The 14,325-nt window shown below is 38.0% G+C and overlaps 1 protein-coding gene across 6 annotated transcripts in view; it reads right to left on the minus strand.

Moving 5' to 3' along the window:
* Positions 1–14,325, minus strand: part of DPYD (dihydropyrimidine dehydrogenase) — a 355,784-nt gene that overhangs the window by 37,593 nt on the left and 303,866 nt on the right. For all 6 annotated transcript variants that reach the window (XM_083846247.1, XM_083846246.1, XM_083846248.1 and 3 more), the window contains one exon: positions 7,806–7,985. In XM_083846247.1, coding sequence (XP_083702373.1) covers positions 7,806–7,985 — 180 coding nt within the window. The remainder of the gene's footprint in view (positions 1–7,805; positions 7,986–14,325) is intronic.

Genomic DNA, 14,325 nt, shown 5'->3' on the forward strand with positions numbered 1-14,325 from the left:
AGAGACTGATTTGCTTTCAATGAATATGAAAAAGCTGATCTCTGCCATTGAGGAAAATTCTTGCACCAGCAAGTGCTGACTGATTGCAATGAGGAATGCTTTATCACCAAGATCCAGACACCCTTTCATATGGTGATTATTATTCCTGTCATGACCCTCTGGTCATCAAGCCACAGTGTCTTTTGTCACGAAACAACTATCCAATAAGGAATAATCTAGGAATAAGCCTGTAGCATAATATCTTCTACTTGCTTATACACACAGCAGGAGTAGGAAAATCTTCTTCCTATGAGTTATTACCTGCTCTAATCCACTTTGGAAAATAGCGGTATTTCCTTAATTTTGTGAAGCATGCAAACATTTTTTCACAAGCCACAGCAACCTGAATAGCTCAGCCCTGAGTTGAAATCAAATCTCTCAGGTAGTGACAAATGATCCAACATCACCACCAAATCCATGGTAGCACAGAAATTGTCAAACATTCCCATTAAAACTTGATAAGGACACGTAAAGGCTGAACTGTGCGCCATCTTACCTCTACTTTCGTATCATCTTCTACAAGGCTGAAGTCTGGCCTAAATCCTGATGCCATTCTTGGAGTGACAGCTATGAGAAACGGAGGCTATGCATGTTCAAAGCCCCAACAAATGCACATGCCACCTAGCAACCTTAGCTCTCTTTTAGTTCCTATACACAAAAACAATGCTAATTCTTCACTGTTGTCCATATTAATACTATCCAACTATATAATTCCGCAGAACTAATTACAACTTTCATGCATTATTTCTCTGGCTTTTCTAATTTAGCTGGTTGAGAAAGGGGCTCCCACCCTGCAGCCACAGACAGGGCACACTGCACTGAAAGCATCCAGGAGGAAGGGCAGGGAAGCCCTGCTCTGACAGCAGATGTGAGAAGCCATGTCTGGCCATGTCAGCCAATTCCTTCTGTGCCTTTTCTGTCCCTATTGCTTACGTAGATCACCTAACATGCGGGCTGTTTTGAAGTTTTTAACCAGCTAGCACGCTAACCCTAAGTAACAAATACAACAATACATACACAACAGTACGGAATAAAAAATTAATGGTGTTAGAGAAGGATGATGCACAGAGACATTATGTGTGACACTGGGGAGGAAGTGGGGGTAAGTGCGCATGGTTAATATGAAAAGATGTCAAAAAAAATGAAGCATAATAATAGTGCAATTTATCCTTGCTAAACGTACTGCACTGTGCTATAATTAAATATGAAAACCTAAATTTATCTCTATGTTCGGCTGTCATTAACTTAACAGGGAGTGCACATGTTCTAATCTAATGGCTGATTTTTTTCTCCATGTGCAGCATATTAAAATGTATATTAGCCTCAAGGTGCATAAACACAAAATAATAGACCAAAGGTTTTGGCCTGTGGAGAAAAAAATCCATGCTCAAAGGCCGTCAAGTAGCTGGTGATGCAGGGGAGACACTCACTTAGCCTCATTAAGCCAAAGCTCTCTTTTGCTTGTCTTTTGTTCTGCATGACAGCAGCCTCTTTGTTGTATAATAATTCATTCCAAGTTCGTTCCAAGCTACCGAAACTGGTGAACTGTGGCCATTTTAATGAGCAGTATTGGTGGTATGCATAATCTGGAAGCCACGTGGACCAGGCAATCACAGAGCACTGCAGCCAGCAAAATGAGATACTGTCGAAATCACAAATTTGTCAAGTTGTTTTTGGACAGGGTATTATAATAAGCACTAAAATATGCATCTTATTACTCTGCATCTGCCAGTCAAAGATCACTGTAATGAATGCATGCTTCAGGGTATGACCAGGCCGTCTTCCTAAGTAAAACAAACTGCAGAGTACAAAAAAAGAATTATGTATTTTTGGCAGTGCCTGTTTTTTTAAAAATCCTTTTGCATCAAGAGTTGGATTTTCCTGGCTTGATGTCGGTTGCCAGCAGTGAACACACTAAAACCACCACAGCCAAGGAGTTAATGTGAATACATTGTTTCTTAATAGCCACATTTACTGGCTGTGAATATCAAACTTTAAACTCAGTGCTTAAAGCAAATTTAGCATACAGTACATATAAAACCCACAAAGATTAAACTACTTGCATCCACCTTAATAATCCTAGTTCCTTTTCTTTTATCCGTTTCTACTGCAAATGGCTTCACTGTTAGGGAAGATACATTTTATATAACAAACTGTGGTCTTCCTAAGAAACAACACTGTAGATAATCACAACATAAACTTCCATAATAGACCCGTTAAGAAAAAAAATAACGTTAGAGAGGTTCTTTATTCACATATTGTTTGGGCCAGAGATTGCTTTTGGCTTGCAAACACTGGGAGATTCACGTAAAATCCATCTTTTTTTTCCCTCTCTTACTCTTTTTCAGAATTGGCAATGGGAGTAAGGGAAGAAAGATTTCTTCACTAATGATCATTTTTAATGTGATCTCTAAACCACCATTTGATGACATTTCTGCATTTCTAGCAAATGCACAGTGCTGGAAATGAGGACAGTTCTTTACCATACTGGAAAGCCTTGCCTTCCCAAACAGCAGTCCACAAGGAGCACTTCCAAACATGAGGGGTGAAAACCTCTGCTCAGTGAAGGTAGTCATAGGCCTTGAAGAATCTGAAAGCAGCCAAAATGTGGTGCATGCATGGCATCAGTGTACTTACACAGCTGATGGTTCACATTTTATTCATTTGATAGCAGAGCTAATTCAGTATTTCATATGAAATCTTCAAGGTTTTGCAAGATATTTTTTTCTCTGCCATATAAAACGCCATTTAGATTTGACTACAATCAAGTTAGAATGTAGCAGGTTGGTACTACTCAGAAGAATCAGCTTCTAGTACCCATAAATACTCAAAGTGAGTGCACATTTTAGTCTTAACAGGAAGTCCATGCATTCGAGAACAAAATCAGCACTTTGCTAAATTTCAGTACGGAGAATTTTCAATGAAGTTCATACACAGGATAGCGCATGTTCAGGATCGTTCTCTTTGCTGGAGAAACTGTCTATTGATGTGTGTTTATCAGATACGGCTGCAAGATTTTCATTACAGCACCATCCTAACAGTTGATGTGGATTCACTATGAAAAAGAGTTTGCTTCAGGTTTTGGATATTTCTGAAATCCAGACACCTAAATTATTACTTTATTATTATTATTATTATATATTTTTTTAGCCTCTAGACATGATGAAACAAATGTCTATTTTTTTTTCCAAAACTTCTGGTGCTGGAAGTGATCTATTAAGTATCTATGCATATTTACCTCTTCTTATAAACCCATAAATTGCCATATTTCTAATGTTTAACTACCTGGCATGTATAGAGGCCACTATGTTAAGTATGATTTTTATAGCTGACATTAGGTGGAAGTTTATACAGAAACACACTATACCACTTCTGTTACCATCAGCTGACACCAGTGTATTTCTTGGACATAATCACTTCAGCTCCCTGGAGTAAGATCTGTGAGCAACTAATAAAAGATTCCTGTAATAAACAAACAAGGTGAGAGAGTGACTATGCAGGGGAGATCAAATTGCACCTCTGGGGAATACTGTACCTTGTCTGGACGCCTGGTGAGAACACAGTTATCTTTATCACTCCTGTTGATATATCTTCCCAAGAAACTCAGAAACATGATTCTAAAACACAATTCAGTTAATTTGGGATTATAAGGATACTAACTGCGCTCTCCCTCTCTCTTATGCAGCCACCCTAATAATTTTGGGTTGTAAGAGCATGCCGTACATCTTAACTGTCCGCCTCGTTGCATCATGTACTTGATCTCAGTCTACATTCATGCTGAGGTAAGTGTCCTTTTACAAAAGTTCTTCCTTGAGGGTGTTCAGTGAGAAAGCAGTGTGGTGTCATCATTACCTTGCCACTCTCTCACCTCAGTGCCTAGATTTGCAAACTGAGATTATAGCTGAGACAAGCTGACAAGGTTTATTTCGTGCATTTAATAGAAAGGTGATTCAGAGGTGGTATTAATAACAGTCATCTGTGTCAAAGTTTCAAAATTCAGTTCCTCCCACAGAAAAAAATAAATCTAAATAAGCTATCAGAAAAGCAATGAGAAAGAAAGCCCTGAAGACTGGCTCTGTCCACCTTTGTGAGTCTGATGCAGCATCTATGTAAGGACTGTCTTCGGAGTGGTTATGGAGAAAGGCTACAACCCTAGTAAAGAATGAATAAAATTGGTGGAGCTAAGGAAAACAGAATCACCCAGTGACTAGAAGCCATGACTGAGGTTAGCATTTCTAAGTGGGAATCTCACTGATATTACAGGTAGTATAGCATTACAAGTCACATCCTGGGACAATGGCAAGTACTGACTGCAGCAGCAACCACTATATTAGCAAACAGGGAAAAAGCTAGCATTATAGAGAAGACTATTAGAAAATATGTACCAGCTGCCTCAAAGATGATAAATTTAGGGTCTATACACCAACAAACACATTATGAAACAGTGAAAAACATAAAAACAGCACTTGAGTTTCCAAGATATTTTCTAATACTATGATTCTTCTCATTCGTTAAGGACTAGAAGTTACTGGATGAAAATATTGATTGTATTAATGTAGCTATATGAACAGGAACTGATCAAAATGATTCTCCTTTTCAGCCAAAAGTAGGCATGCCTATTCATAGACTGCTTAGCACATCACACTATTTGGCACAGTATTTTTAGTATTGTTTGTGTTTAGGAAGGAAATTGTTGTGGTAAATGTAACAACTGACAGTGATAACTGTTCAGTTTGTCATTTCTCTGGTGTCTGCATGGCAAGACAGCTTCAGTCCGATGTCAGGTGAACAGTTTAGAAGTAAGAATTTATCTTCTAGTTGACTCTGGTCATCATATACTACAATATTTCATGACAAAACTCTACTGTGTCACTCTTGTGGCAACAGTGCACTCAGCATCTATTTGATACTGATCCCAGGATGGGAAATGAATTATCAAAAGGCTAGTGCACTGCTATATAAAAATATGGACATTAACTTTCAATACTGCATTGTGAATCAAAATAGATAACATAACAAACATTACAAACATATTTAACTAGGAATAGGACCAGTCCTAATTCTGTAATATATTGAGGACTAGGAAAGGCTTAATGAATTGCATACCATCAGAAGGCAAGTAGTTCTTGATACTTTTGAAAATTATTCTTGTCCTGCAGTTCCTTCTCATTAAATTATCAATTGCCTGAATTATCCCCATGTTTCCACATGAAAATCAACAGGAATTCTGTCACTTACCAAATTGAGAATCATTCCCTTCTATTTTTACATTTACTGCAACTAAATTAGATTTTTTTTAAATTAGCATCTTCACTTTTTTAAATGCAAAACTTCATCAGTATTTGCTGTTTAGTTTCTCATGGGGTCTTACTGAAAAAACTGTATTTCACCTTACAGTAATGAGGAAGTTTTTTTAAAAAACTTGGAAGGTTTTAAAAATTGCAATGAAGGATTTTGGCTGTCACATTTTAGTCTATGTATAAGATACGGACATGAATTACTTTTATCAATGAGAATATACACATCACATCAGTAGGCTACCTCCTCTTTTCCAAATAAAGAGTGAGGACATCCTTTTCAGTGAATTTATTTTAGAAAGAGAATCAAGAGTGTGTGTTATTACTTGCTGCCAAGCATGCTAGATACTTGAGTTTAAATCTAGATGAAACTGCGGTACTTAACTGAATTTGCTAGGCACAAGTACAGGAAATCCAATATTGATAATAATTTATAAAGGTAAGAATACTGATTCCTATAGTATTGCTAACATAGTTTATGATAACATAATTAGTTACACTAATAACACTGCTGAGGCACAGTCTTGCTAATTATGGTATTGTAAATATTAATGTTATCAAGCCTTTGTATTTGATTGCTCCTAGTAGGATCATTTATCATTGTATTTCCCTTTACCCATGTTGTATTATTTTTCTTCCTTTTCCCTTGAATGTACATTCCTGAACAGTCATCCTGAGCTTTGGTCTAAAACATATCACTACCTTATCAATGGTGCAGCCTGGTTAACTTTATATTTTATTATTTAGTAGCATTGATACAATGATATAATTCTGTGCTAAAGGCAATCAAATACACAATTACTTATATTCTGTACGTCTTGCTACTTTTAAATGTCTAACAGACCCAGCCAGACATGATTACATAGGGCTTTGTTTTCCATTCTTTTTCATGTGACCTGTTTCAAGTTAAGATTCCTTTGAATTATTAAATGTTCCCTTAAAGCATCTTTTCACACTACCTTTTTAAATTTAATTATTGATGTAGTGACAAGCGGAAAAGACTAAGACTTGTAATTTTTTTTCTCAATCAAAAGGACATGAGAAACATCTTTGACAATGGTTGTCTGTTTAGTAAAATAAAAAGATAATACAAAGAACACTGAATGCAGCTTTAAAGAAGAATTGCAAAAAATCTCTGTCACGTGAATTGAAAATGCTGTGTACGTTTCCACAGGTGTTAAAGACAGGAAGTTTGAATACAACCCTTTGAGACTGGTTTAACTGCTTAACATAAGTAGATGAAAATGAAACTGCTTATATCTTGTTTTATTTTTAAGCAGTGTATTATTTAGAGCTTTAGGAATGGGATTGTCTTTTCTCCTGTAAAGGTAATGTTATAATTTTCAGAGCTCCACAGAGAACAATAATACAGGAATCTCTAATCTCCTTCTAAATCCAACTCCAGTCATCAGCAATGATAAGCAGAGATTTGGAGGTGTTTGACACTCCAAATCCTATTCTTTTGTAATTCTTTACTTTTTACAACATTTTCAACAGTGTTGTATCAGATTTTCAGAAGGATAATCAATAGGCACGAAGTATAACTGAAATCAGTCTTCAAAGTGATCCCCTCTAGTAACCAGAAACAAAAGCTCTGCCTCCCTGCTGTGCAGGTATTTTGCTGAGAGCAGTAGGCAGCAGGGCATCAGTAGGAAGCCGGTTACACCTCCCTGCTTCTCAGCATGGATCAGCAGGTGTCCTAGTGTAGGGGTGTGCAGTATTGGGGCAGCTGCAATCTACTGCATCTGGAAAAATCTCCAAAGACGTTTTTGTAGTAGGGAACTACTAGAGCAGAGAGGAGAGACAGTCCAGAGGTCAGGATTTCAGAGAGACCGTAGTTTACATTCCTATTCCACCACACTTTCTAGGTTTAAATGACCTTGTGGAATTTATTATTCAGTGTTGCTGTTCCTCACCTGGAACTTTCCTTTGCATAGGGTATGGGAATCGGTACACGTGAAAGACCATGAGATACTCAGGTACGATGGCAGTAGAACCACTGCTATCTGCTCTAGCATTCCAACCAGCAGCGTGGTTGTGACACAAGCTGTCTCAGCTGGTCAAGTCCAGTGCTAGATGGCTTTCATATCTCCTGAATGTTGCACTATGGGCGGAACACCCTGGCACTTCTGGCACAGTACTAGTATCAATCTGAATTGAGTTGTTGCATTAAAACAAGCAGTTCCAATGCAATTGCAATTTTACATCCTACACTTTAAAAAAAAGACATGCTGTTATAAACAAAGTGGAGACATCATATTTACAATAAAAAGGTTATTGCATATCAAGTCATTTCAAGTTTGTCTGCTCAAGCTGCCCTCAGATATTTGCTAATACCCTGCAGGAAAAAAAAAAAGACTTGGTGACTAGTTGTGACAGCAGCAGTGGTTAACCAAGGTAGTTATCATACAACGAAGATAGAATTGCATAGACATAACGTTATAGAGGAATGGCAATGAAACAACATACCTTTCCTGTCAGATCAGCAATTCTAGGTATTGGTTTTCCTTTCTGATGGCGCATGGTTGCAGGACTCTGTCCATTCCAGTCTTTGAGTTCCTCAATGCTTTTCAGGTAAAGAAGAGCTCGCAGTCCAGTGCAGTAGTCATCAATAACAGTGAAATCTTGATTCTGGATTGCACTGCACACCTGTGAAACGTAAATACAGTTATCAGCAACATCCTGGCAGAGGAGCACAAGAAGTTAGCAAGCTTTTTGGACTTACTGATTATCAGATGACCCTAACTGAAACTTCACTGACAAAGAACTATAGGAATTCAGGATGTTAATTGGCTGCTTGATCTTATGTCATGATAGCCACCAGTGCAGTTCAGGAAAAAAAGGACTCAGTAACATTGGTTATGCCAGGTTTTCTAATGGCAGCCCTTAGACCAGATCTGAAGGCTTTTCAGAAGCAAGCCTGCACACCCAGCCCCACTGTGCATCTTTCAGGACTCTGCTGCTGAGCGTGCAGGCCTTTGCCTGCAGACACTGGGTATTTCCCAGCCTGCCCTGTTTGGGAAGCACAGACATAGCCATTTATGCCCCAGTCAAACAAATCAGAGAACTACAGACTTGCTGAGGTTACAAGGCTTCTTTAGAGATTGTGAAGTCCAACCTCCCAGCTCAGAGAAGGGTCAACTAGACAAGGATACCCAGGACTGTATCCAGTTGGGTTTTGAATATCTCCAAAGATAGAGTCTCCACAACCACTCAGGGGAATTTGGTCTAGTGTTCAATCACCCTTACAGCTTTTTCTTATATTTAAATGGAATTTCCTGTTTTCCAATTTATGTCTATTGCTGCTTATCCTTTCCCTGGATACTCCTGAGAAGAATTTGGCTCCAGTGAAGGTGTCTCAGCACACAGTATCCACTAAACAGACCTAGTATGGGCAACCATAAGCAGATACACTAAGCAGATACTAGTATGGGCAACCATTGCCAGGCATGGAGCAGAACAATGCTCCCCTTCTGCTAATTAATATTTGCCACTCAACGGTACTCGGAGGCCAGGCGACTTTATTTTAGGTGCTTTAAAAACACGGAGAGCAATATATCTTTATAAACATGCAAAGAAATGATCCCTGATCTGTAGGCACAGAACTACCAATAGCAGAGAATAGTCTGATTATTTAAATGGATTTTTCTAGACTACCTTGTGGATATCAGCTCAGATTTAAACCCACAGAGATACCCTACTAAACTGACAACAAGTGAGTAAAATATCCCTGACTTTTCTTTGAACACATTTTCATGAGCTAAACCCTAATCCACCACTGAAGAGCGACAGGGTCACTTGACTACCATTAACTGTCATTCCCTGGAAATGCTCATAAATTCCAGATGTGTCAGTGTTTTCAGCTTCTGATTCAGCTTTTATGCTAAAAACTAAAACCAGTTCTGCTGATAATACCTACGTTTACATACACATGTAATAAGCACAACAATGAAATAGCTACCTACCTTAGAACATGAAGGTGTGAACATGCACAAACACATAAACACTCTTTCAATAAGAAAATATACCTCAGATCACAATTGGCATCAACATTTGAAAATACAGGAAATATATAACTGTTTTTCACATTTCAGAAATGATAATACAACTCGCAATTTTAAAGAAAGGCATACTTCACACTGTAAAATACCATACAGTATAGCCACACAAGGAAAAAATAAGGACAAACTATAACCTAAACATAAGAACATATTCTATGTAGTGCATTTAGATTACACAAAATCTGTTTCTCTGCAGAAATAATGTGGGCATTAATTAGGCCTGGTTTTCATTCTACAGACTTCAAGTTTTTTTTTTTTTTTTTTTTTTTTTTAACCCAGGAGTAATTATGGAGAATATCAATAATTTCCAGTATAGGCTATTTAACTGCAAAACTCAACTGGTGCTTATTTAAGGGTTTTTGTTCAACACGGAATTCTCTATTATTTTAGTGCACAGGTAAGACTTTTATTAGCTATTCTTGAAAATAGTAAAATTGTAAAAAAAAAAAAAAAAAAAAACCGCAACAAAAAACCCACAAACAACAGTTAAAAGCCATGTCATGTCACTTGAAACAAGTTCAGGCACTGTTGTCAAAATCCTGAAATATTTTGACAGGATGTATACGCAAGATACACTGGAGGATACCTGTAATAACCTTATAAATAAAATGGTTTTTACTGTTTTCCATCTTATGGTGCAGTGTTATGAACTGCAATAATATAAAAATGTGCAGAAGATGATATCACACAACTCAGGGATCAATCCTAACTCTACGTGCATTGCACTGTTTGCCTTCCATGGGAAGCCACGTAGGTTCCAGAACTGAAGGCAAAATGCAGTTTTTTTAAAAAAGAATGTAAATCACTGCACTAAAGAAAAACGTTATCTGAAATGAGAAGACTTAGAAACTGAATTTGCTAGTGGTTTCAGATGACCCTTCTCCTCTGTAGGAGCCTTATGACTCTGGTGCCCAATGGTGCAAATAATTACCCAAAGACATGCCTTTCACTGATTTCACTGTGATAAAAGCAGGTTCTTATTTTTACGGGCCTTTCCTGGAACAAGAGACTTTCACACATTAATGCATACAAAACCAACAGAAATAGTTCTGTCATGTTTTTGGCAAATTCCAAAGCATTCCGAACTTCAAAATTTCTTAAGCTGTACATCAGATGGGGATATTTGGCTTTTAGGCTTATAGTATCTTCTGTGAATCAATGCAGAAAGCTTTGTTGCCTTTTAAAAGGGGTTGAACAAAGTCGAGATAAAAGGTCCCAGTGCCCCATCAGCCAGGACAATTTCTACACCACAGAGAGAGGTTTTTAGCACCATACCAGGCTGCCTCTGAATCACTGGTTTAAATGACACTTGCCCTCTTCTCAGCACCAGAGAAGTGGCAGGGCAGTAGACCAGGTGACTCAAACTCTCACTCCCGGAAAAAACACAGCAGTGAGCCGACCTGTCTCCACATATTGCTTCAGTCCTGCTGCTTGAACTGGGAGCAGGCATGCTTCCCTCCCTTCCAAAGCTCAACGCTAAACTCTCCCTTCTGCTGCTATCTTATTTTACAGGTGTGAAAAGCAGGAAACGCAGTCCAGCTATATCCATATTTAAAATGGAACTGCCTTTTGATTGCGCCACCTCTCAGTTAATGTCTTATTAAAAACCACCTCAACAGGAGGTAATGGAGCATGGTACCACTGGAACAGCTGTTGTCGGAGCCTTGTGCACTGACTGGCCCAGCAGCACAAACCTGGCTGGAGACCAGCTCTGTCCACCCATCTCTCCTCAGCACCACTCCTTTCAGGACCAAACACAATGAAATTTGTTTCCCTTTAGACCCTGAAGTAAAAGCCTAAGCAAATATATAACTACAACTGAGCACATTCAAATGTTCATATTGTTCCAGACCAGCAGCCTGTGGCCAGCAGAAACTGGTTATGGACAAGTACAAGAAACAGCAAGTGTGGATCTGTTGCTCATTTGGTTTATCAGCTCAGGTCCTAGCAAGCAGTGGTGCTGTGACTTCGCATGGCAGAGATTCCATCTGTTTAATATCCCTTGGTTCTACGTAATCCAAGTGACTCACTCTTATGAGTAAATTAACGTTCAATGGTGCACTGATCCAGGCTTTCACCTGAAATGTTTAGGTAGAAAGTAGCTTTTTCTTCGCTGGATGGTGAGAGGCAGGCCCTGTGAGCAATTTATGGGACACGCACAGAAGTCAAGATCACAATGAAGTTGTCAGCTGTCCTCCTTGCCTATGTTTGTCTCTAGCTTGGAATAGAATTTGGGACAGAGAAAAAAGGCACTACTTTTTCCTGTTTGCAAAGGCAACATATACTATTCTTATTGCACTCATACACAGAAAGATAATTTTGCACAAGCTTGGTTTTAGTGCATTGTCTGACTATGCTACTGCCTTGGCAGTAAAACCACCACAATTTCACAAGTTAACTTTTAACATCTGACCTCCCTTTCTATCCACCAGATCCACGTTTCTCTTTCTATACCAGTGAGTGCCCCTTGCATCCTGAAAGAGACAAGCGAGCCAACATGCATTACATGATCAGTAATATTGTACTCTTAATATTCTGAAGTATAAAACCGTTCAGTATAAATTGCAACTATAGGTTACGATTCTAATCTATACAGACACATATGAGATACTAAAAGACACAACGCCTGCTATGCTGCTGGTAAATCAAACGTATACCAAATGATCTCATTGGGCAATGTGGATGTGAAATGAATCACGGGCTTAAGGCTCTAAGTAAAACTGCCCTGCAAAATGGAATGATGGGGTTAGCATCCAAAGGTCCCTGCTGATGTCTTGCATAACAAATGACCTGTCTGCTCTATTACTAAATAAACATAAATACTCAGTGTAGCTTTGTCAAAGGATCTAGAGCCATTACAAATCTTACTTGAGAGACTAGAGTAAATTGCCAAGAGATTATTATTTTGTAAAAAGAATTTTACAAGATACATGATTGTTTTTAATCATTCACATCACTCTGAAACTTTTAATTTACATGCTATGAAGAAAAAGTTCATTATCAGTGACAGGTACTACTACGTCAGGTACAAAACATTGTAAATGCCTTTGCTGTTAGCAGAATCATTACACAAAAAAAGAGAAGGCAATTTCTGAAGTCTTTCCTGGGACTAATCCCCTTCACTGTTCACTGAGAGATCTCTGTAATAACTTTAGGGTATTGCCCATAACCTGTGGTTCTAGCATCAACAGGGAAAATATCCCCACACTGCATTATCATCCTGCCCAAACTCTGGAGTATCCCGGGGGACTGCATGCAAGACCTATGCCATTCATGCAGAGCCCTGGACAAAGTGGCTGAGGCATTTCCAGCCAGATCACCCACTGAAGCAATTCCTGTTCAATGCTGTCCTTGCCTTTTCCAATGAGGGATGTCTGTTTCAAATCACTATTAAACAACTTTGCCAGCAATGAATTTGAGGTAAGTGGTGTTAGAGACAATCGTTTGGATAAAAATTTCATTTTTACACCCTCCGAAATATATGTTGTTCTCTTCAGAATATGAGTGCAAAATAATTGTCTTTATGAAAATGGAAGTAACAGTAAGGAGGCAAATGAGTGGCAGTGATACACAGTCTAGAAGTAAGATTGATGGGTATATATTTGTATATACAAACGCAAATCACATAGCTTGACTGTTCTACCATATTAGTTTCCATTTGTTGCAGCTGTACAACATCAAAGCAGTGATGTCCCCATATATAGCATTTAGTGGTAATGTAACGGGCTACCAAAAAAAAAAAATATCAAAGTGAGAGTTTCTAAGTAGTTTCCTGGCAATTGAGACAGCAGGCTCTTTCATCTGTGCTGTAACTGTGGCAGTGCATTGATTTAAACTCCTTCTGAGATCTCAAATGCTTTTATATTCTTAGGTCTTGCTGGCTGCTTTCTTTTTGCTTTTTTTTTCACCTTCAAATGATAAAATTCTAGCATTTAGCAGAATGCCATCTTGCTTCCCCAGAAGACAGAAACTTATTTCAGCTTTGGTTCTAAACTGCATAGGATCTCTAAATAAAATAGCTCTCAAAATGCCATCCTATTAGGCAATCAGCCTTTGACTTCACAGTTTCTAATATTCTTATCATAGCAAGGGGATAAACAACTATTATTCCTCTGAGATACCTGTAAGAGTTTTTATGATGAATTAATTTTTTTCCATTAATTTGTCAGACTTCCTTTGAAATATTTTTACTGATATGCCCAAATGGTAAGCAAAAGAATTATGAGCTGTTTTGATTTTATATTATATATTCTACTTTAACATTATTTATCATCATCTTATAGAAGCTTTCTTTTTCTACTAAAATTCTTCCTGATAACTATTGAAGACATAAATCCACATTTCTGTTAGAGAAACATTTATGAATGACTCTAAGCTGTTTTTCAAGGTATAGTTGAAGCTACTGCTTTTTTGATTAGTGTCTATTGACTAAGATTCTTGTAGAAAAAAAGCTGAAATCATAAATGAATGCAAGGTGCTTCAGGAAGGATCCTATTTGTGCCTATCTGGATACCCACATAAATCAATGGCCTTAAGAAAATTAATTTTATTTTTTGTGGGAAAAAGCATGATTTTAATCTGGGGAAAGGCATACATGCAATTTAAAAATTATTCTCAGTAGCAACTAGCAAAAATTGACTCAACCAAAGGGAGATCTTTCAGGGCCCTGCAATCTATCTGCTGCATAGCCCTTGCCCATGGAAATTAAAATGCTTGTTTTGTAACCCCACTACAATGATTTAGATGTGCCCAGCTTTACAAAATGAAAAGCAGTATACACTGCGTTGGTTGCCCAACACAATACTCATACTAAAGTGAAAAGAACTGCAACTTGAGAGTAAGGACACATATAAAATCTTCTCTGAGAGATGTTTCTGTAGTTGCAGTCATCAGGACACCAATGCCCATGGAAAGACTGCCTATATACC

Source organism: Anser anser, assembly GCF_964211835.1.
Source record: "Anser anser genome assembly, chromosome: 8".
Classification (NCBI taxonomy): Eukaryota; Metazoa; Chordata; class Aves; order Anseriformes; family Anatidae; genus Anser; species Anser anser.